General features: G+C 35.0%; 1 protein-coding gene across 2 annotated transcripts in view; it reads right to left on the bottom strand.

The window, feature by feature from the left end:
- Positions 1 to 24,208, bottom strand: part of Dach1 (dachshund family transcription factor 1) — a 380,594-nt gene that overhangs the window by 27,881 nt on the left and 328,505 nt on the right. For both annotated transcript variants that reach the window (XM_052190808.1, XM_052190809.1), the window contains 3 exons: positions 20,224 to 20,371; positions 17,108 to 17,251; positions 16,604 to 16,672 (listed from right to left, as the gene is read on the bottom strand). In XM_052190808.1, coding sequence (XP_052046768.1) covers positions 16,604 to 16,672; positions 17,108 to 17,251; positions 20,224 to 20,371 — 361 coding nt within the window. The remainder of the gene's footprint in view (positions 1 to 16,603; positions 16,673 to 17,107; positions 17,252 to 20,223; positions 20,372 to 24,208) is intronic.

The raw sequence follows: 24,208 nt of genomic DNA, 5'->3' as shown, positions 1-24,208 counted from the left end.
TATTGGGTTTTGATAAGTCTGTGTACGATGCTAGATAACTGATAAATAAGGCGTCTTGGTTGTAGTTGTTTTACAATTTTCCAAGAATACACAAAACCACATCTTGTACAGGATTCCAAAGTGCCACATTACAAAGGAATGTGTATTTCTGAGTTCCCTTAGAAAATATATGGCAGTGTTGGGCCTACAGAATCACCTGGGAGGCAAAAGTCACTTGTGACTTGCCCTCTGTTCATTTAGAAGAGGTATGTGCTACCCTCTCAGGCTGTCCCTTTCCTGATTTCTAGTCATTTCTGAAATTCATTTCATTTTAACAGCACAGGGTAAGCCAGCCTAGACTGGGCAAATGTATAAAGCTCTTTGGTAGAGCTAGTTATAGAAAGCCAGTCATGACTATAATAACTCACATTCAGATAGGTCTAAAACTGTATTAACCATCGCAAGCCATTAAAAATAAAGACATTATAATTACTAATACAAGCTAATATTTTATGATGAGGAGCAAACATCTCCTCCTTAATTCTACCACCATGACTTCATGGGCATCTGAATTAAACGTAAAACTACATTATAGAATCACAGTTAAACACAGTACACCTGAATACATATGGGAATAATTTATGGCCTGAAATCTCCCCATCTAGTGGTCTTTCTCCTAGGGAGAAATAAATAAAGAATGAGAGTCAGATCCAATAATTTGTAGCCATCATTCATCGTTTTATAGGTATAATTAGTAAGCTTAAGTGGAACTCTGTTTGGAGATTTACTATCTCAGGAGTGTGATTAGATATGAATTAGAAGAGTATGTAGTTACGACATACTGTATGATAATACAAATCATATTAACAGAGATTTGCCAAAATATAATTAAAAAATTAAAGATGCTCTAACATTTCCATCTTAATTTTGAGTAAAAGTGTAGTTTATGTGTGACTTAACTTATAAGCATCCACACGTAATTTGTCACTACAAATTCATCTTTTTAAGCCATAGTTTTAAAATTGACACAGTGAAATTCACACCCTGTGGTGAAATTTTTAAGTGCCCTGGAAGGTCTGGAGTACACCATTTCCATCTGCCTGCTGAAGCTGTACCTCAAATAAAAGTCTCAGTGATGTGCAGAGGGAAAAGCTGTGATTGGCTAGGAATTTTTCTTTCAAGAATTATACTTTCCAAGGTATGTGTAATTTTTTCCAGAAGGAATATGATTGAAAATACTATTACAAATAAAATTGAGTCTAGTGATATTAACAGCCAACACGGTTTTTACCAGCCACCTTCCTAAGTTCTCTGTTTGTGTGAATTTGTCAGCTGGAGAGCTGGTACATATCTTAGATTTGAAGACTGAGGATCTGAAGAGCTAAGACGATTTGCTGGCATGGTCAACATTAGGCCAAGCATGAACAGAAACGTGGGGTATGTGAATCCAGGAGAGCAGGATCTAAAGTCCCTATGCATGTGTATTCACAGACTATGCACACATCACACCTTCACTTGCACTCAGAAAAACAAACGGGTGCTCTGACTTCCTGATGGTGTACGAATATCAGGAGAGGAACAGCTCTTAGGAGTTAGAGTGAAATCCCAAAGTCACAACATGAATGACACTAGAATGTCCTAAAAGTTCACTGTGGCTTTCCCTGGCAGTAAACTGCATTATGTGAATTTTAATCCTTTTGTCTTCAGCTTAATAAACTATGTTGGTGTCAAATGAATTCTGTATTGGAATTTATTTCATAACGGGTTTATTAATCATTCTTATATAAATCATTAGATTTTTTCCCTTTATTATAAAGAAACCTAAAACTTGTTTTGCTTTTGAAAATATTCTTGAGAAAATATAAATTAGGATTGAGTGTCAGGGTATGAGATGCCTGCAGCAAATACGTTTTAACTGACGATGAGGTTCACGGGAGCTCCAAAGTCAGCTTAATTCATTTTATTACGTTACTAAACTTTACACGGAAAAAATTATATATTTGCATTTTGAATGTTAATACTTATAAATTTATGCCACCATTATTATCTGGGCTACATTTAGCTACTCAGAGGCACTTTGTAAATTATGACGATATTAAAAGAAGGCTGTCACACAGAAAGCAAGGCACATAAAAACAAAAGGAGCTCAGATTTTGTGTTTAGTGTCGAAGTCGTGATATACATCCATGTGTCTCAGTTTCTTCAAAAATCAAAGGAGCCTTCCATAGAGATTTAAAAAAAAAAAAAAAGGAAAAACGTTCGACCGATACACCTTCAGCTCCATTAGGAACGAACCTCTTTATAACCCGTGAGACAGGCCTGCACCATAAGGAATGAACGCCGTGGACAGCCTGTCCTTCCTCAAGCCTTATGTCTTGTTAGGGTCCGCGCTCCCGCCTCACGTCCTCTCGGTTCCCATGAATATATATGATTTGGCACTAGATAAAGATTCTGGGTTCCAACCCTTCCAAGGCACGTCTCTTGGTTTTCGCTATGATCCCTCAGTTTGTGAGACGGAACCCCCTGCTGCCTTCTTCAGTAGACAGATTTAGAACAGAGTAGAAGTGGAGCAGGTTCTGCCAGGAAATACTGTCAGCCTAGCACTCATTACAGATATAAAAGTGAATTTTAATAGACTTGTTTCTTTGAACTAGCTAAAATATTTTTAGCCAGTAAACTTTATCCTGAACAATTGCACAAACTGATTTTTTTTTCTTATCTGGACCCTTGTTGCCTAATAACTCAGCCATAAAAATAGCATAGCCATTGAAAGAAATAATAAGGCTTTATAAATCTTCATTTTTCAAACGAAAAAGCAATTTTCATCCACCAAATGCTTTGCACCCTTTTAGAAAGTGTGATTGAACTTTCTTTTTTTAAAGTGTAAGTACTGTTGAAATGATACTGAATGCTAAATAATGTGTTTGTTTTTCAGCTGTTGTAAGTCTAAAGAGATTTTTTGAATACTTCAATTATAAAAACATTTAAAACATACAAACTTGTGCAATTTTTATTTTAATGAAGATGAGAAGTTCATTAAAGAAGATAAATATTTCATTAGATCTTAAATAAAACAAAGAGATTTTTGGCTTCTCTCAGCACAAAATTCCTTTGAAAGATTAATTAATACATGCAAATTATGCAAATTAGACCCATGCAAATATTTTATGAAGACAATTAAGGGAACCATTAATTACTGCTTTTTTTGCTTCAGTGAGATTCATTCATTTAATTTTAATTTCACTTTAACTGTTTTGATGTATAATCTCGCAGCTAAGAACTTTATCTTTCCTGGCGGGTCACTTAAACTTATAAATTCCATCAAGTGAGCACACAGAAATCTGTAAAGGTATTCTTGAGACTATGTTTAGTATCAAGAGAAATTTTTGACACAATGCACTCCCACAAACAGGGAAACTGGAAGGGAATGTGAGCTCATTCTTGGACAAGGTTCAACTGCTGGAAAAGCAATTAATTTGCTTTGGCTGTGCTAATATAGGGGAATTAGAAAGTGTGACACAAGACAAATAGAAATAATTAGTTCTCCAAAATGATGTTCTCATTAATATGGTTCGAACAGTAGAAATAAAAAAAACATTATGGTGGCATGTCTGCATTCTGTCCCTGACCATGGGAGGTGGAATACGCACCATAAGCTCTTTATATTTATGGTGTAAATGATGATGTTTTAATTTTTTCCTAAGTGAGTGTCTGTATCAGAGGGTGTTTTTTGTCTTGAATGTCTAAATGACATATGCTATATAAGTTGACAATGGACTTTCCACAACCATTTGTTTGTGTATCAATTTTTAAATTTTGTTCATAGTTATTTCATATTTAATGAGCAAAGACAAGAATTCCTCGCCTGTAGCTAAAATATGTAATGATACTCAAATATAAAAAACTGTTTTAAAATCTATATTTACTCTCTCTCTATTTCTGTCTCACTGTCCTTCTATGCCTCTATCTGTCTGTCTCTGTCTCTATCTGTCTGTCTGTCTGTCTCTCTCTCTCTCTGTTTGTATGTGTGTGAAAAAGAAAAAAAATCTATATTTACATTTCATTAGAAAGAATTTATTCTGTTCATTAAAGTTCCCTTAGATGCCCAGGCTACAATAAAGGAGGAGAAAGACTGTGGACATAGTGATTCTTAGTGTATGATAAAAATTCACTGGTGTGAATTATCTGTATCTTTTACACTATCATCTTCAATAACTAAAAAGTTGTTTATAAATATCATCAATTTTTCCTCATGAGAATAGAATTTTGAAGTTCTAAGCAAAAATATTTATATGCTTCTCATAAATACAAAGATAAGATTCTTCCAAAATTAAAGTAGTGAACTTAGTATAAACATCTTAAATTATTTCATATTCTTAGTGTCAGCAATTAAAGTTATGTATTAATTATTACAATACCAGAGTCTTATTTAAATACTTTTCTTGGACACATTGTTTGTCCCTCACTATCGACACTAAGGTGCTGTAGAGGCTATGATATGTGCACACATGATGTGATTCAATATTAACCTTCTTACTGTCTACTAAAAGCAGTTTGTGAAAAAGGTGGTTTTATTTCACTCATTCTTAAATTCCTAAATGTTCCCCTTTTATTGAATACTGTTGAAACAGATGCATGCTGCGCTTTGTAAACTATGATCAACTGTGAATTTCATTAGTATGCTTTGCTTAATCACTCTTTCACTTCAGTAATTATGACACTAAATCAAAGCAGATGTAGCACTGCATTGATCTTTAAGGTCCACTGTTCATATTACTCCGTTTCCACTTATCACTTCCTTTGACTTTAGTTCTTCATATAGCATAAAACCCTATCATAAACATATTTGCAAATGACCCAGTTAACTTCAATTACTTACATATTATTAGTTCTGTATTAAAAATGCTGTTTCAATACTGATAAAAATTTACCTGCAAAATGCCCATTTCTTCTCTAAACTTGTAAGTCAAGTTAACCCTGAACAATTTAGATATATGTGATACATAATTACTACATCTCTGAAACTCACATAATGCCAATCCTTCATTATAGTATTTTTGCAAGAAAAAAATAATCATACCCAATACATTACAAATATGCAATATGACAACAAAATAAGGAAATAATTTTATGTAATAATAATAGATATGATATGACACTATTTTAGACCTTTAATAGTTAATGTTTCTTAAGATTAATTTTCTGCATAATAAGTTTAAGTGAAAGAAGGTATTCACAACAAAGAAGAGGATTTCTGCATTTCGAATCTAAGGACATTACAAAATAGGCACTTTTAAAAAATTCAATTTTCAAGAAATAACAAAGCATGTACTGAAATTATAAGTAAACATTAATGTAATACTTTCTGAAATACATGTGCACCCTTGAAACTATTGGAAGCTAACCTCTGTGATTCTAGCTAAGTGAGTATTTAGTAATGATTCACCAGTGTGGAACCGTAAACTGTTTATTGGTCACTGCCTTGGATGATGATCACCATTTGTTTAGCATGAACAACGCCACTTTAAACTGACTAAATATATTGAAATAATACCAAATGCCCCAAATCAGTGCCAAAGGACGAAAAGCTAATTTGTTATTGCTTTGTTTTGCTTGAATAATAAAATTCAAAAACTTACATTCTTAAATGAAAACAGTAGTTGTGGTCATTTTCAGGCTGATCATTTACTTCCAAATGACTCAACAGGATTTATTACCCAATGAGGGCCACTGAGGGTTAGGTAACGTACTTGACCATTATTTCTGTTTGTTTGATTTTATTTTACAATATCTACTCTTGTTTTTTTTATTTTAAACACTTTTTAATATGTAAAATTTGTTTCAGGTACATAAATTATTTCCTTTAAACTCTCTATAAGCAGTTTTCTATGGAATTGAATTACAAATTATATACTAAATAAGGACCAATTTCCCAAAATATGAAAATTTAAATTATATTTTAAAAATGTAACAACTTTGGGGCTTACAAGTTGACAACTATAAAGCAAATATGCTATGTTATAATAATCACATTTAATATTAATGGCTAAAAAACAGCTCTGTGGGGACTGTGCTCTATATGGGTCACTTTATTTAATATTTGTATTAACCCTCTGAAATTGGTTTTGTCAAGGGAAGAAAAGTAGTTAAAAAAAACAAAAAGGATCTTGAATCCTAGAAAGTCTGGTGTTCAGAAGCTGTTGGGTCTGTAGAGATGTGTTAACAATTTTTTCTCCCATGGGAACTCAGGGGTTTGTTTTTGAGTACAGGAAAGGGGATTTTCAGAAAATAAATATATGACAATCATGTTAGACTTTAAAAAGTCATGAAGACGTTTAAAGTTGTAAGTTTAAGGAAGCTTCAGTTAGGCACTGTTGAAGTTCAAGTCTGGGTTTGCCTTTTAACAGTCTCTATTCAAACACTTATTCCATGAGAATCCAAAGAATTGTGCAGTAGTTATGATTTCTATCACAATGATAAAACACCATCGTCAACAGTAACCTGTTGAGGAATGGGAATATTTGGATTTTATAATCTGGGTCATAATCTACTGAAAATGGTAAAAGCAAAGACCTGGAAGTAAGAACTGAGGCAGAAGCCATGGAAGAAGGTGGTTTATTGATTTGCATTGCAGGGATTATTTAGCCTTCCATCTTATACAACTCAAGATCAACGGCCCAACGATAGCTCTACCCTCATTGAACTAGGCTCTTCCATACTTGGCTATACGCAAGACTTAAGAAGGTGTTCTCCTCAATTGAGTGAATTTCTTCAGAGAAGACTGCAGCTTGTATTAATTTGACAAACTATTAGCCAGGACAATGTGATATGTGAAAATGCATGTATTAATGATGATTTAAGTTTATGATAAATCTACTACATGCTAGGATTTGGGGATGAAGATGAATTTTTTATATTCTTTTATATAAGTATAAACTATAAACTTTTATATAAGTATATAAAATATACTTTTTATACAAGTATAGTTTATTTCTTAGTTTTTTGTTACTTTATTCATTTACAGTGAGATGTTTCCAGTGTGTGAGTATAAACATGCTATATGCATAATATCTAATAAAAGAGTAAATAGCAAAAAAGGGATTAATGCTTTGCATTGGAACTTGTTCTTTAGTAGTAAATAATTTTGGATGTTACTAGTAACAAATTTAATTTACTCACAATCTTCTGGCTACTTGACAAGAGTGTTATGGCTCTAAGTAGTTATCCTGAAACAGAAATATGTAAGTCCAGGTTGCAATTTATGTCAGGGACAACCTTCTTTGGACTTCTAAATCTCAGTTCCCATGCAATGCAAATTCCAAACAATGCAACCAACTGGTAGACTGATAATCAAGGAATTAATTAGCCCCTCTGATCTTTCCCTTCACTTTTTCTTTTAATTGGAATGTTATATAAGACAGGAGAAATGACTCCATAAACATTCGTTCTCAAACCCATTGCCTAATCTTAATTGTTGACTTGATTAAATTGAAAAGTGCCTGGCAGATTGATAGTGTGTCTGCAAAGCTCTTTCCAACAAGGAAGAGCGGAAGAGAGGATCCTCCTTCAGGGTTGTTGGCTGTAGTTGTTGGCTACAGACTGATTGGGGGTCTGGATGGATTGGAAATGAGGGGAAAGAGAAACTGAGCGGATAGGCATTCTTTCTCTCTGCTTCTCAGGTTCCCTTCTGATAGCATCTCTGTTCTGTGTCGCCCTCCCCACCATGGGAGGCTAATACCTCGGAACTTTGACCCAGAAGTAACATTTTCTACCTTTAATTGTTTCTCTAAATGTACTCACTAGAAGATCTGACAAGCATAGTGTGAATCCAATCAATTACTAATGTACACATACTTACTAAATGGTTATCGTCACAAAGTCTAAATGGAGAACACTGCCTTAGAAGGATGCTCGCATGTTAGAACATTTAAAGCAATACAAAACTTAATAAAGCATGTGAGTTCAAGCTGAACATGGAGAGCAGACCTGGGACTCCCATTGCACAGCAGGCTGAGGCTGAAAATTGGAAGTTTGAATCAGCCTATGACAGTATGAACCTGGTTCAAAGCACACACACACACACACACACACAAACACACATAACACACACACACACAAAACCACACACACATACACACACATATACACACATACACACACACCAAAAACACATACACATACACACACATACACACACACACATACAAAACACACACATACGCAAACAAAAACATACATAACACACACAAAAACACACATAACACACACACACAAAACACACATCACATACAAACAATGCACACATGACACATATGCATGTACAAACAGACACACACATCTATGCAGTGTTTGCATCGTAATATTTTCTAGCTGAAAGCTATTAGTCAAATAGCAATCCTCTTTACAGGAAAAGAAGGACATCATTTAACAAGCACAATCTATAAACACTCAGGGAAAAAAATATAGTGATATATCAAACAACTGGAACCCATTACAATTCTAACTGACAAATTCTCTCACTGCAACTGTTAATAAGCCAATTTCCTTCATTAAGCCTCAGTTTCCAACTTTGTCCAACAAAGACTTTCATTCTGTCATAAATTCCTTTCCCAATACTAAGGCAATAACATCAAGATAGTGTTCTTGGCATAACATCAATGCTAAAATGTATTTGTTGAATAGATGAATAATTTAAAAGTCAGCATGCATCTTCAAATATCTAGAAAGCAGAAAGAAGATTTTTTTAAAAAAAAATAAAAAAGACTGAATGTGAAGGCAAGCTTTTTATGTGTTTTCATTGGAATAGTATTTGGTTTTCTGTGATCTGAGATCAATCAAAAAGAGAATAAAAAGCCAAGTAGTTTTGATTAAGGCTATTGGATGTAAATAAAAGAGATGTACTTTCAAGTGAAGTCAAGATTTTGTAAGCATAACTTGCAGACAGAGTAAGATGTCAGATGAACTACAGCTCATACTTAACATTGATTTTAAAAAAACAAATGGCAAGATATTACATAAAAATGAGAATAAATTCTATAAGGGAAGTAAAAGTTTTAAATCATTTTGGAAAATCTCTGCATATATATGTGAAATGTTAGATACATTATTATAACATTATGTTGGAATTTATAAAGGGTATAATGCTCAATGTTTAATTATTTTTAAGTAAAAGTAAAAGAACTGTGAAGTTAATGTACGAAAATTAAATTAAATTTCTTGGTAACTGTAGTGACTATTCCTGGTTGTCAACTTGACTATATCTGGAATGAACTATGGTCTAGAATTGGAAGGCTCACCTATGATCCTAATTTGGAGGCTCAGAGAAAGAAGTTTCTGACCTGGATCTTGGTATGGAGATCTTGAAGCATGTGACTAAGACAAGGAGATCTCTGAGTTCAAGATCATTTGGGATTAAATGTATGGATGCACACACATTTAATCTGGGTCACACCCTCTGCTGGAGACCCACACGCCAATAATCTGGGCCACACCCTCTGTTGGAGACCTACAGTCTTTAATCTGGGCTATACCCTCTGCTGGAGATATATAAGGACATTGGAAGAATGAAGATTTACTCTCTCTCACTCTTCCTTGCCTGCTTGCCTCGTGGGACTGAGAAACTGCTAGATCCTTGGACTTTCATCCAGAGCTGCTGCTGACCATTGTTGGGGAGTTGGACTATAGACTGTAAGTCATCAACAAATTCCCTAACTATATAAGACTATCCATACGTTCTGTGACTCTAGAGGACCCAAACTAATACAGTAACTATGATTATAGGATGGCAAAATATAAATTTAAAATGGAATATTGAATATAAGTAAAAAAAAAATTACAAAATACAAATCAGATCAAATACAAAGAATAAGTACAAAGAAAAAAGAAGCCATTAATTCACCCATCTAATGAAACCATTGTTTCTGTGAGAATCTGTTCTCACACGTTGGACATTCTTGGTCACAATCACATCACCTTTTTTCCCCTTCCTATCAGTTCTTCCAGCTGAAGTCTGGAAAATCATCCTTGAGGGATATTCACATACACAACATTTATTATTGGTCCTGTCTTCCAAAGCCTGATCTACTGCCTTCGAGGATAAGCAGTATGTCTTACTCCGTGGCTAACATTCCACCAGACAGCAGGGTCACAGTCATGAACCAAACTGGATGGTAACGGCTCAACTCCAGCTCCAGCTGAAGGACATTGAACAGCGCAGCACTGGCACTGTGCAGCTCAGTCCAGAGGAAGCACAGAAAGCTCCCACCTCTAACAGAAAGAAGAGTTCTGAGCAGCCAGAAGGAACTCCAGGGGCAGAGAGACGAAAGGACAGGGAAGTACTCTTGGATACAATAACTTTTAAATCAAGACTGTGAGGATGGACAAGTCTGCCACAAAGGGTCTAAACTGTCCCTCAGGTGAGGAAAACATCAGTATGGTTGCTAGGAAAGGAAAAATAATAATTCTATTACATTAGGGACATAGACAGGTAGGAGGTATGAATGAACATTAGAATGAAGGAATTCTGGAGAGGAAGGAAGGTGAGCCTCAATCCTTTCTCAGTGGGTAGTAAGGAGGACAGATTTAAACCAGGTCAAAGGACAGTGGCAAGCCAGGTGTGTGCACTGAGATCATTCTGAGGCAAGCAAATAGACAATCATATACTATAATCTGATGCAACTAAACATGTGTATGTAAGTTTGAAGGATTCGATGATCTCTCTCTCTCTCTCTCTCTATATATATATATATATATAGATATCTATATCTCTCTCTCTATATATATATCTATATATATATATAGAGAGAGAGAGAGATAAAGATATATAGATATAGTGAGGGACACCTGGTTGAGAAAGGGGACAGGGAGGGGAAGAGGGGAACATGATCAGGTATTGGGTAGGGGGAATAGGACTGAAGTCCTGAGGACAGAACAGAAACAGGCAACCTCGGGAGGTAGGAGGTGAGGGAACCTTCAGAATGTACCAGAGGCCTGGGAGGCAATAGACTTAGGACTCAAAGAGAAGGACCTTAGATGAAATGCTCTACATTGTAGAGGCCACCTCCAGCAGAAAGACAGGACATTGAGTGAGGAATGGAATTGCCTTACCACAGTTTTTATGAGTCAAAAACTCTGACTTATAACCATTCCTGTCTGAAAGAACTGCAGGGACAAAAATAGAGAAGAACCAGAGGAAGAGGAGGTCTAGTGACAGGCCCAAATTGGCATCCAGCTCAAGGAGAGGCCCCAAGGCCTGACAGGATTACTGAGACTATGTTGTGCTCACAAAATGGGCCTATTATGACTACACTCCAGAAGACCCAACAAGCAGCTAAAAGAGTCAGATGCAAATACTTACACCCAATCAATGGACAGAAGCTACTGAACCTCGTGGTTGAATTAGGGAAAGTCTGGAAGAAGCTGTGGAGGAGGACGACCCTATAGGAGGACCAGCAGTCTCAACCTGGACCATGAGATCTCTCAGATATTGGACCACCAACCAGGCAGCACATACCAGCTAATATGAGGCCCCAACACACATACAGCAGAGGACTTCTGGGTCTAGACTCAGTCAGAGAAGTTGCACCTACCCTTCAAGAGACTGGAGGCCTCAGGGAGTGGAGAGTTCTGGAAGGGTTGGGGTGGGAGTAAGAACATCCTTGTGGAGACAGGGGGTGAGGGGAGGTTTGAGATGGGGAATATCAAAGAGTAAACCAGGAGGGGAATAAAATCTGGAGTATTAAAAAAAGATTAAATAAAATTAAAAAATAAAAAATTAGAAAGAGATTAGAAATTTAAAAAGATGGATGTTATTGGCTAGCAAGAGAATATCATGGGCAGGGTATTTAAATGAATAAAGTAATCATGTTTTTACATTTACAGCATATATATGTAGACATATATTTATATATATGTGTGTGTGTATATATAATATGTATATATGTATATATGAGTGTATATATGCATAACATATATGTGTATATATATACACATATACTTTTATGTTTATATATATATACACACATATACTTTCACATTTATATATATACACACATATACTTTTACATTTATGTATATATATACACACATATACTCTCACATTTATGTATATGTATATATATATATATAAACTCACATTTATACAAACACACACACACACACACACACACATATATATATCAGCGTGAAAGTAAAGTTTGGGACCATAGTTTTTGACTACACGTAAACCGTATAAAAACTGAATATGTATATGAATTCTGTATATGTGTTATACAGAATCTTATAAAACATATACTAGAGTATGCTTTTCAAACTCCAGCAGAAATTAGGATATGGATGATTGTTAAAAGTCAGAACATGGAAGGCCTAATTGCAATGTAAATCAGGTCCTGAAACAAATTGCTTTTAAATATTTAGATATTCACTCCGCATTGAGAAATATTACAATGCAGAATTTTTCCTTGTTTAGTATAAACAGATTTATCTCACTAGTCAAGAAACGTTAAACGATTAATGATTTTATTCCTTAGGAATATTTCCTAAACCATTATGTTTTTATTTTTTCTTATATTTTTGATTTATTGGAAATGACAATACAAAATGCCTATGAGACACTGTCTAGTCTAACCTAGGAGCTTCTACGACCACAATTATCCGGCATATGAGTGGTCGTTAAGTACCCAACATCGAGATGACTCTCTCCAGTGCCAATAATGGCATTATTTATGACTAAAGTCTTAAAAATACATAACGAGCATAAAAATTGCAGGTTATTTTTGTTTTGTTTTGTTTTGTTTACCAATTCAGATGAGTCATTTCAGAATAGAGAACGATTTCTCTTATGGTTGGATGGGGAATAAGAAAGCAGCTGAGCCTAGCACTGGGGCTGGGCTTGGGGACTCTGGATGAGAGACTGAATCAAGGAGGTTTGGGTTCGTTTGTTTGTTTGGTTGGTTGGTTTGTGTTTTGTTTTGTTTTTATTACACTTTTTTATTATTAACCTGTGAACAGGCAGTTGCCCCACAGCTCCCAAAATGCATGACAGAGACCTGTTTATGAATGAGAAATGAGTTTGGACTCATTCTTAACTGCCTTTTCCACCCATCACTTAAACAGACCTCAACTTTAACTACTCAACTCTCTTTGTTTTCACAGTTAATTTTCTTCTGCTATACATTATAAATGTGTTATGTTAGTCGTGATGTTAAGAACAAAAATATTCAAAACTAAATAAAACAAAAAAGAAAGGAAAAAAGCCCTTACTATTCCTCAATGGAGTAAGAGGGGGAAAATCTGGTATTGGTATTATTTTAAAAGTATTAAATAGGAAAACCACAACTAAAGTAATTATAATAGAAAGAGTAGGGACGGAGAGGGTGGTGATGTGTGCCTTAATACCAGCGTTCGGCAGGCAGAGACAGGCAGATAGACGTCTGTAAGTTCCAGGACAGCCTGGTCTAAAATCTTTGAGACCAAAGGAAGGGAAGGAGTAGGAGGAGAAAGAGGAGGAGGAGGAGGGGGGAGGGAGACAGAGGAAACTAATTAATAGGTATAAAGTTTTTCATCTCATGAATTTTATTTTTAAACTCATAACTTGCAAAACTCATTAAGCAAAATTTGAACACCACAAAGCAAGTTAGGAATAAAAACTGCATTTTGAAAATTACAATCGAAAGGAATATAAATCCTCCATAGAAGAGGGAACTGGATGATCACAGAAGGTATGTCGGGGTGTGGGCTGGGAGGGAGATAGAAGAGGGTGGGAAAAGGCGGACAGGATCAGGAATGGAGGGGACAGGAGAGTGGCACAGAGAATCAGGAAATCTGTAGCAGTGGGGGCTGAGGAACTGGAGGCAGCCACTGGAGAGTCCCAGATGCCAGGGAAGCAAGAGGTTCCCAGAAGCCAACCCGGTTGGGTTGACTTTAGCCAAAATGCACAACAAAGGGGAGATAAAATCTGTAGAGAGCACCCCAGTAGATAGGCATGGCCCCCATTTGAGGGATGGGGCCACCCACCCATCTCAAAAATTTTAACCCAGAAATGTTCCTCTCCAAAGGAAAGACAGGGACAAAACATGGAGCAGAAACTGATGGAAGGGCCATCCGGGAACTGATCCACCTGGAGATGCATCTTGTCCTCAGACACCAAATGTGTGCACTGCCAACAGGAGCTTGTTGACAGGAACGTGGTATGGCTGTTTCCTGGGGCCGGGGAGTGGGGGGTCCTGCCAGCACCCGACCAACGACCAACACGGATGTAGATGCTTGGTTCCAACCAGCAGACTGAGTTTAGGGATCCTGGTGGGGGAGCTGGTGGAGTAGAAGGGGATTGCAACCCCATAGGAAGACCACCCAGAGCTCCCAGGGACTAGACCACCAACCAAGAAGAGTACAGGGAGGGCTCCAGGGCTCCAGCTGCATGTGTAGCACAGGATGGCCTTGTCTGACATCAGTGGGCAGGGAGACCCTTGGTCCTGTGGAGGTTTGGTGACTCAGAATAGGGGAATGCTGGACTGTTAGGGCAGGAGTGAGTGGATGGGCTGGGAGCACAGTCATAGCAGCAAAGGGGAGGAGGAGAGGGCAGACGTGGGATGGGGATTGTGGAAGGCTAACCCAGAAGGGGGATATCGTTTGAGATGTAAACTAATAGAATGATTAATAAATAATAATAATAATCATTTTATAATCATTTATATTAGGTTTAAAATTATTATGAAAACATTTTGTTTTTCAAATTTTGAAGTGATTTGGTTATGTTCACTACTTCATTCAGTTGGTTTAATTCTTGGAAGTAAAAGAATGAAAATAAAATAATTAGTCTTTTTCAGAACATGTAAATCATAGCAATACAAATTTGGCATTTTTAATAGTCTTATACAGCAAGACTTTATTATATTAAAATGCAGATTTGGATATATGTGAGCTTTAGAATTTAAAATGAAATTAGGAACAATTTCATTAATGACCCAAATTCTGTTGCCTGTGGATTATGCCAGATATATTCTGTGATATATAAGCAACACATTTGGCATGATTTCAGTTTTTTGTAAAATAATTTCACTAAATAGCCCAGTTGAAATCTACCACTTGAAATCCTTCTGCCTCACTTTCTAACGTTCTAGAAATCACAGGCTTGTGGCACCTCAGCCAAGTGCAAAAAAAGAAAAGTAAGGAAAAAATAGCTGTTGCTTCATCAATACTAACAATGAATAACAATGAACATATAGAGATATGTGATCTTTATAACTTTTGCCTGTGTTAAGTGGAATATTACATATATATTATATCAAGCTGGAGTGTCTGAGGTTTACTAGCATATCCTCATATTATCTGAATTAGAGTATGCATAATCCCTTGTGTAAACACACTACAACTGGTATTATATTACTTCCACATGTATTGAGGGTCTCATTTCTGATAGTGAGAATTGGCATTCTGGCGAGAGTAACTTTTCCTCCTATGTATGTTCTTTCATATGTTCGAAAAGATGTGTGTAAGTGCACTGCAATGTATCAGTCTGTTTAAAAGGAGATAGATTTTCGCATCTAGAACTTCATTCATCTTCTATCCTATAAAATATTTCCTAATAGCATATTATTCAAGTCTTATTAATTAAAACTAATTATTATGAAGTTAGAAAAGGTAAATATTGGCTTAATATGTAACATTATATCCCCAGGAACATTTCTTCAAAATTTAGATGATTATTTACTAGGTTATGTGATACAAAACAAGTGTGTATCTTTTGCACTAAGCCAAAGGCTGACGCTTTTGGAGCTGACTGAGTAAGTAACACAATTAGTATCAAATGGTGCCCTAAAAATGATTGAACTTAAAATGTAAAGCAAAAGCAGCTGGGAAAATTACGGCCATTAATCATTTAGATTTCCCCTTGAAGAATCATCTTCACTTGGAATAGAAAACAAATGCTCTTTTTCCTGTATCAGTATTCATGTTAGTGGATTTGTTATCTAGAACGGGTCTTGGAAAGTAAATGTTGCTTTCTGATTTCATTTGTGCTCAGTCCCAAAGGCTACACAGTATCCCATTTCTAGCTTTCTGTTGTTTACCACAACCTCCTTACTATCCTATATATGATCTTTCTCAGCATAGCTTCATTATTAAAATGAATATTATATTATATAGAACATATGAAGACCCACATAGGGCCTAAACAATAATTCTTATTCTTAGCATTTAGTTAATCTATTTAATATGTATCTTGCAGTGCCTGTCACCAAAATGAGTAGACACATTTACATTTTAAAACTATTTGTATAGTATATGACTTTATGCAGAATAGAAGTTATAAAGCCTGCCAGAATTAGATTGTGCCTCAAACACTCAATAAAACACGTTTACTGTGTCCAAGATTAAATCATACATTGTTTAAAATTAATTATTCCTTTTTAATTGCATTATATAAACAGAAATGACCTGTTAATTTAAAGAAAATCTATCAGCACAAAATGAATTCACTCATATAAACAAGCAAGATGAACTTGACCTTGTTTGAACTTGTTTTGATGTGGCCCAGATGGTAGGCTACATGCTTGAATAGCGTCCTAAAGCTGAGGAAAAGCTCATATAGCCAGATCTAGATTTATAGCCTTCTGCAAATTCCTACCTTGTATTGTCCTTTCAGCATCTGCCCTGCCTCCGCTGCGGTCAGCTTCTATCTCTGGGGTCAGGGAGTCTAAAGGCACAGAGGGGTAAGAAGGACATAGGTTTCATTTGATTCCTATTGTCTTTTAAAAACAAGAGCTACCTGTTCCTTTGATACAGAATTAAAACCACATACATCGTTCTCATCTTTTCAAGATTTGACAAAAACAGTAACTAAAGAATTTTCAGACCATCTAGATAGATAAATGAAATAAAATTGTAGGGGTTCTTAAATTAACCTTGTATCATTTTTCTGTAGAAATGGATTTTGTTAAGCAGAAAAGCAATGCCAAGCCCCAGATAATGAGATCAAATAACAAAATGATCAAATCACCTATCAAATAAAGCATTTGCTGAATAGGGCATGAAACCTAGACTCACACACACACTCACAAGCACATGTCCAACATTGTCCTTCCACTAATGCAAATCAATGTTGGATATACAAAAACATGCACGCTCTCACCATTTAAGACCCGGAGACTGTCCGCTGAAGCTGCCTGCTTCAGTGTCTGCTCTGCTTGCTCACGGCGTTTTGTCTCAAATTCTAATGCTTCCTGCAGTTTTCTCTTCGCTTTCTTTTCCTTCTTTAGCCTCTTTTGGACTATGGCTGGAAAAGAGACCTGAAGATTACTTTTCGGGTTTGTCATGGTGCTGATTTACAAACGGTCAATAATCCTTATAATACTCATCTTTCCTTACAGAACAGAGTCTGGCTACAAAGAGGAAATCCAAAGTCTCAACTTAACCTAAAATAATGTTTTAGGTTAAATAACCTAACCTACAAAATATGTTCATAAAAGCCAGTTCTTTATTTAAGCCTTAGATGATTACAAGAGTAACTTACTTTTCCTATAAAGAGATAAATTTAACAGAGGGTGCTAACTATAGTACACAATTGTGTTCATTCATACGGGTAACTTGTTAAAATAAAAGTTGTGGCTTAGTCTCTTTTTGGAATAAGGTCACTGCAGAGCACACTCAATAGTGCCCATTTTTTGTGCAGCACACACAAAAGTGCGTACTGTTGTGTGTGTGTCCCTCTTCTCAGGAGGCAGTATCTCCACAAATGCTGCTGAAAGAAATCAGAAATAAAAAAAAAAATGAACACCAACTAGAATTTTAATAATTATTACTTCTGATTTTATAAAATATAGAATATTTTATGTATATGAGGAATGACCTACTTATGTTATTAATACATAGAAGTAGTCATTTCTTATCATAATTATAATATAATTATAATATCAACATAATCAACAATATTATGTTTTTCTAAAAATGATTCCTTCCTAGGTGATACTTTAGCATATTTCAAAAAAAAATTTTTAGTTTTATTTTGTTGAAATCACAGTGGAAACAAAACCTTCCTTAAAGTTATAATGTTCTACTGATAATATGGTTTTGTATGAAAACTGTATGATACTGAAGTTGGTTATGATACATTTTCTCCCATTTGATGATTAGAATAGTGGTGTCTAATGATAATCAACAAATAATAACAACATAAAAATCAAAATGTACATTCATAGACTTAAACTGTTTTTACTGTCTACACCTGTGTTGATTGACTTAGGTAGAAGTGGTGGCAAATATAAGTTCTTTATCATTATGTCTATCTAGATGATTAATAACCACTCTAGATGTGTGACAACATCACTATGACAAAGTTAATCTTTTGGATATAAAGAGCAAGTCTTCTGTTTCTTGCTACCCATTGAAGAAGAACAATGAATTTACTTAATTTCATATTTAATCGGCATGTATTACTACTAGAATACGTAGGAAAATATTCTAGTAAATGTGTAGTTTCAGTTTCTATTCCCCACGTCTCATTCGTATCGTCATTTAAGTCTACATTGATGGTAGCCCATCAACCCTTGATCTCATTGGCTTTTTATCCCAATATGCATTGACTACATTCTTATCTTTGAAATAAATGACAATGATTTCAAACTAATGCTAATTTTCTTTATTAAAGAATGAAACAATTTCTTATTTTACTGTTACTGCAGTTCTTTATCTAAATACAATTAAATATTTATCTATGAAAATATATAGTAGGTTTGAAACATGTTTATAAATAGCACATGATCATGTGACCTGGATATGCAGTACTGAACCATTTGCCACTCAGTTTCCTCCTATATGATTGCCAGAAATAAGACTGCACCAGTTGTCTGAAGGATAACACGCTTCATGAGTAGATACCTTAATAGTAGGTAAGTGTGAATAATTATTATTTTCAGCTTACTTTTGGAAGTTAATTAAATGGGAGGAGATTCAGGATGTGATCTGTAGATGTTTTGCCCTCTAGTGGTTAAAGGAATAATACTGAAGACAACATCTCTTACTAAACTTGCTAGTCTCCAAACGTTATTTTAAAAATCCTAAGGCCTATCAGTCAGTCGTGTGTGTGTGTGTGTGTGTGTGTGTGTGTGTACATATATATTTGTATGTATATAAATCTTCTTCAGGCTAGGAAGAAAATAGAATCATGGCTATCTCATGAGAAATGGATCCACAGACTCAACTCTTTGCTCAAACTTCCTTATTCCCTTTACAAACATCTATTATCAAAATTTACCATGCTTGAAATATTTTAGTCTTTAAATCTATGCATACTCACTATTTTATACCACGTTATATGCTAAACGAGTGTTATGTGATTGATGTATGACGCTGTGTCTAAAAAGCTGAATTCAGAAACCTGCTAGCTATTGATTCATAACATCTAATGAAACAACCGTGGAAATTCTAAAACAAAACAATGGTCTTTAAATGACCACCTCAAACATGAAAGGGGGACAGTCGATGAATTTATAATGGATACTTATAAAATTAAAGAAAGGGAAATCACCCTTTTCTATAGATTTTGTGAAATGACATAGCTGAATCAAAGGAGGGATTGGTTGTCATCTTCAAATTCATGTATAAATTCATATACAAATATGAATGACCTTCAAAATTAGTTATCGATGACCAGTACAATATTGTAAAAGAAACAATTTGCAGATCAATAATGCCATTATTTTTATCCAATAAGAATTCATTGTGGTCTGTATTTTATGTACTTGACCTTGTTGGATGAAAATGAAGCATTCAGAAGGAAAATTATCCAAACACTTAACTTCAGTTATTTGCTCAGATATTCATCAAGCTTCTATTTCATTTGATAAATATCTTACCAAACCTGCTTTGCTTGAATAAACAGTCTTTTCTATTTTAGTTTGATGACTTTAGCTCCTGAGGTTTTCAGAGAGCAACTGCGAGTGAATGTGACATTCCTCATCAGAGCTTTCATCTTATCTTAAAGAATACGAATTCAATAAATTCTCTACGTAATGAAAATTATATGATCAATTATACGGATAGATATACCCAATGCCCCGAGGTAGAAAACAGAAGACAGTATGAACTTTGAACATTCATAAATACAATAAACTCAGGAATCAAGGGCTATTCTAAGTTCTCTTACAAGCAATGTTATAAAAATTAAAGTGAATAACCAAACACAGAACAATATTATTATGTTAAATATTTCACTGAAATTACTGGGCTTGTGTGGAGTTTCACAGATACCTCTGTTCTTTTGTTCCATGGCCAGCTGCTTCTCAAGAGTTTCTCTTAGTTCTCTTTCTCTTAAAAAATCCATCTTCAGCTCTGTTTTTTCCAGCTGGACCTGTTTTTCTTGAGCCCTGGCATTGTCTATGGCAACTTTCAAGAGGCCCTGTACAAATAAGGTATTCAGCATAAGGATATTTTGATATAAAACCTAGTTTGTTAGTTACATAGATGTATTTAATTCCCGTAAATTCATCCAGAATGCACAAATCCATAAATACTACAACTAAAACAAAACAAAACAAAACCCTTCTCAATCTAATTATACTATTTTAGAAAAACAAATATTTATGGCATGTGGGTTCATTGGTTTGAATTGGACTATTTAGCTTTTTTTAAAAAAAGGTAGTAAGTGTCACAGAAAAGCATCCTACAGGACACAAATGGACAAAAAGCAGTTCTACAGAAAACATACTATCTGAGTATGGTCTGGTAGGCTGACACTGTCTTCAAATTATCCATTCCCCAGCAAGGACAAACCTCTAAAGCTGTCTTTCATGTGATCTTCAGTTCTACTATCTGTGTCTGCTATAGGAAGCTTTCTCCTTCCCTCTAGGTCGTCACATGATTCACACCCTCATTTTACTTTACCTTTGCTCAAAGCCACAATTCAGAAGAGGACCTCTCTGATCACCCAAAAAGAAATAGCCCTTCAAGCAGATATTGCTAGACTTTCTTAACCATTATCTTTGTATTCACAATTAAGTAATATTACTAGATATCTATGTGTTCACTGGTTTATAAATCCCTCTTTCACTGTAATGTAAGTTTTTGACAAAGGCAAGGATATTTGTTACTAGTTAGCACTCTGTCTCCAATAACCCAAACCATTCCTATAATTTAAAAATATTAAAATATTAAAATTAAAAAACTGCTATATTTTTGAGATGTATAATATATTTAAAGCATCTAGAACAAAAAATTTGCCATCAGTCATCTTTATGAAGTTCTTCAAAATACTGAAATAATGTGAAAATAACATAAAGAGCATTTCACAGGCAAGTAACTAAAAAAGAATTTAGTGAAAACAAAACTTACTTAGCCTTTCAACTAACTGATTGTAGGGATATGCAATTTCATGATGAATAATTTTCATCAAATTTAGCAGTTCCTTCATATTTTAAACATAAAATGTAAGCACATAGTCTCTCTATATAAAAAAATCCTGTGTGCTTTGTCAGAGAAGTTATTTAGGTCCAAAGTTATTACTGAAAATTGCTGTTAAAAATTCTATCACCATGAATTCAGCAATGCAACATGCTATATTTGGAGTATAAAGTGTTTTGTCATGGTCTGTGAATGTGCCAGTCTGAAATTTGCCATTGAAATTATACAGGAGGTGGAATTTAATGCCATTGGCTTTAGACATTCTCAAGGATTCAACTCTTTTTAAGAGTCAGTGTGAAAACTTTTGAACCAACTTTAGCTTGACTTGAACCACAACAGAAAGATAACCTGTCTCCAGCAGAACAGCTCTTAATACTCTCATAAGCCATTTTAATTAGATATGTATAATTAAATATATATAATCAGTATATATATATACACATACATATATAATTATTGTGTGCTTTATTCAACTTAGAGTTTTCTGGCTTAATTCTTGTATAGAAAACAAGCAAGAGAAGTATTTCTCTGTGGCATGTCTTCCACCCCTTCTCGATCATTGCCTAATAATAAAACACAGCTTCTAAGGAAACTGACATCTTAACTGAATTCAGTAACATTCCTGTATAGGTTTCTTCTGCACCAGGAACAAACAATTAGTAACAAATGAAAGAGATCATTGCATCAAGTGCCCTTTTAGATCACCCCAATTAAAACTTTAGTTTAGCTGTATTTTAATTCTAAGATACTAAATTCTAATTTTCTGCTCTGATTGCTCTTGTTGACTTATCTTTGAAAGATGTACTCTCTGTGCACTGTCTAGAGATTATTTAGCAAGATGCCAATGTTGGCACTACTTAATGTGTTGATTGGTTATATTATCAGTAGCTGTTTAAAATAAATTACTATTAAACTATTATTGTCCTTAGGTGACAAGACACGATATTTTGGTGTTCTTAAATACGAAATAATCATTACAAATAAACATGTTGAATAATGTTAAGCTCTAACCTGTGTGATTTTTTTATTAATATCAGTTTGTAAAGGATGTTAATGCTGGGAGCATTAACATTTACTTGATTCTTTTGTTATAGTTATTGCTAACTGAAGCTAATGGGGCTGTATGACCTGTTTTGGCTGATTGTGTATGAAAAACATTAGCTTTTAGGATCTTATGCTCTATAGACACTATGTGTAAGCTGTTTAAAATTTAGACTTTAAATTAAAGCACATCAGTAGGAGCTCAGTGTGAACTAAAGTCTGCACGAGGACCAGGCTGATCCATATGCAAAGGGAAGGTATTGCCAGGAATAAGTTTGTGCAATAACAACATAAATACAGATTGCCAATTCAGAGTCAGTGCAGCAGGAGGCTGGAAAAAAGCAATGCCAAGCAGTGTTCACAACATCTTCAAGTTCTTAAGACAACATTTAACTACCAGTCACTGTAATCTCGATGTATGTAAATCCTGTTGGGTCTACAGGTAGGTGGTGTACAAACTGTCACAGTAACCATGTGGTATCGTGTTGAAGGGCTATATCTGCACAGTGCCATGACATTTTATATTACAGTTTAGAGTGCAAGGTTTCAAGCCTAATTTTTTTCTCTAAAGGGTCTTTATAGTCTCATAACACTAAAGTTGGATAATGGCTCTAAGAAAAATAGTTTTAAGGCTTAGTCTGGGGCACAACAATGGTAAAAGACAATGGTTGATTATCCACAGATTTATATTAAAGTGAAGCTTGATGTTTGTATTCGTACACAAATTGTTATCAGCTAAAATATTTTATTTTCATTCTTTATCGTTATTCCCCCTGAAGATACATCTCCTCATCCAATTGCAGAGGCAGGTGACCCTGCAATGGGTCTATCAGTGTTATTGCGGTATCTACAATTCAGACAGCGTATGAGAGGACTTCCAGAAATTCTCATATGAAAACCAAGTCCTAGACATAACTGTTCTATCTGTGAGTAAAAGGTGCTTTATTCTCCTTTGGAGTTTTACTCAGACTTATTCTGAAAACTACAGAGCAAATTTTCTGCCAAATAACGTGCCCTGGAGAAAATGAGTAAAACTTCCCAGCTGAGGAAGACTAGAAGCAATTCTGTTGCCCAACAAAATATTAAAACTTAAAAGAGAAAGGTTCACTCAGAGGGCTCAGAGATTCGCCCAAGACATTAGTAGACTAAGGTTCTAGGTCAGAACTTCAGCTACATGATTATAAAAATGTCTCTCTTGAAAACCAGATTTTTTGACAACAGAAAGCAAAAGATGACAGTACAAAGTAATGAACTATGTCAGAAGGATTATTAAAACCATTCTCAATCTAATATTATACAGTTACCCAAAGTTGATCAATGACATACTTCCTATGAAACATTCCTTCTGTGTATAAGCCCACTTTGTGAGTCATATGTCCTTATAGTCAGTCATCCAGGACCCTGAAATCACTGCTACCATATCTCCCTCACAAACCTTATATGTACAGCCATTATATCCAGAGATTGAGAAGAGTCATTGTAAAATAGAACTGGGCATGGTGAGGTGGCAGAGTAGATATAGGGATGAGCAGGCAAGTCTGATGAACTGAGTTCAGTTTCCAGAACAATCATTGTTGAAGATAAAATAAAACAATTGTAAGGTCCTTGCTGACCTCCAGGTGTGTACCATGACAACTCCCTCCTTTAATCACCACCACATGTGAAAAATAAATAAGTAAATATTTTAAAGTATATAGAAACATTGTAGTTGGCACAATAAATTTGTTCATTAGTATTAACTCATACTATTGTTGCTATTGTAAATAATATTTAGCAAATAAAGGATATAGTGCAT

Source organism: Apodemus sylvaticus, chromosome 8, assembly GCF_947179515.1.
Source record: "Apodemus sylvaticus chromosome 8, mApoSyl1.1, whole genome shotgun sequence".
Lineage (NCBI taxonomy): Eukaryota > Metazoa > Chordata > Mammalia > Rodentia > Muridae > Apodemus > Apodemus sylvaticus.
Note: the sequence above shows the minus strand (reverse complement) of the source record. Positions and strands in the feature narration are given on the sequence as shown.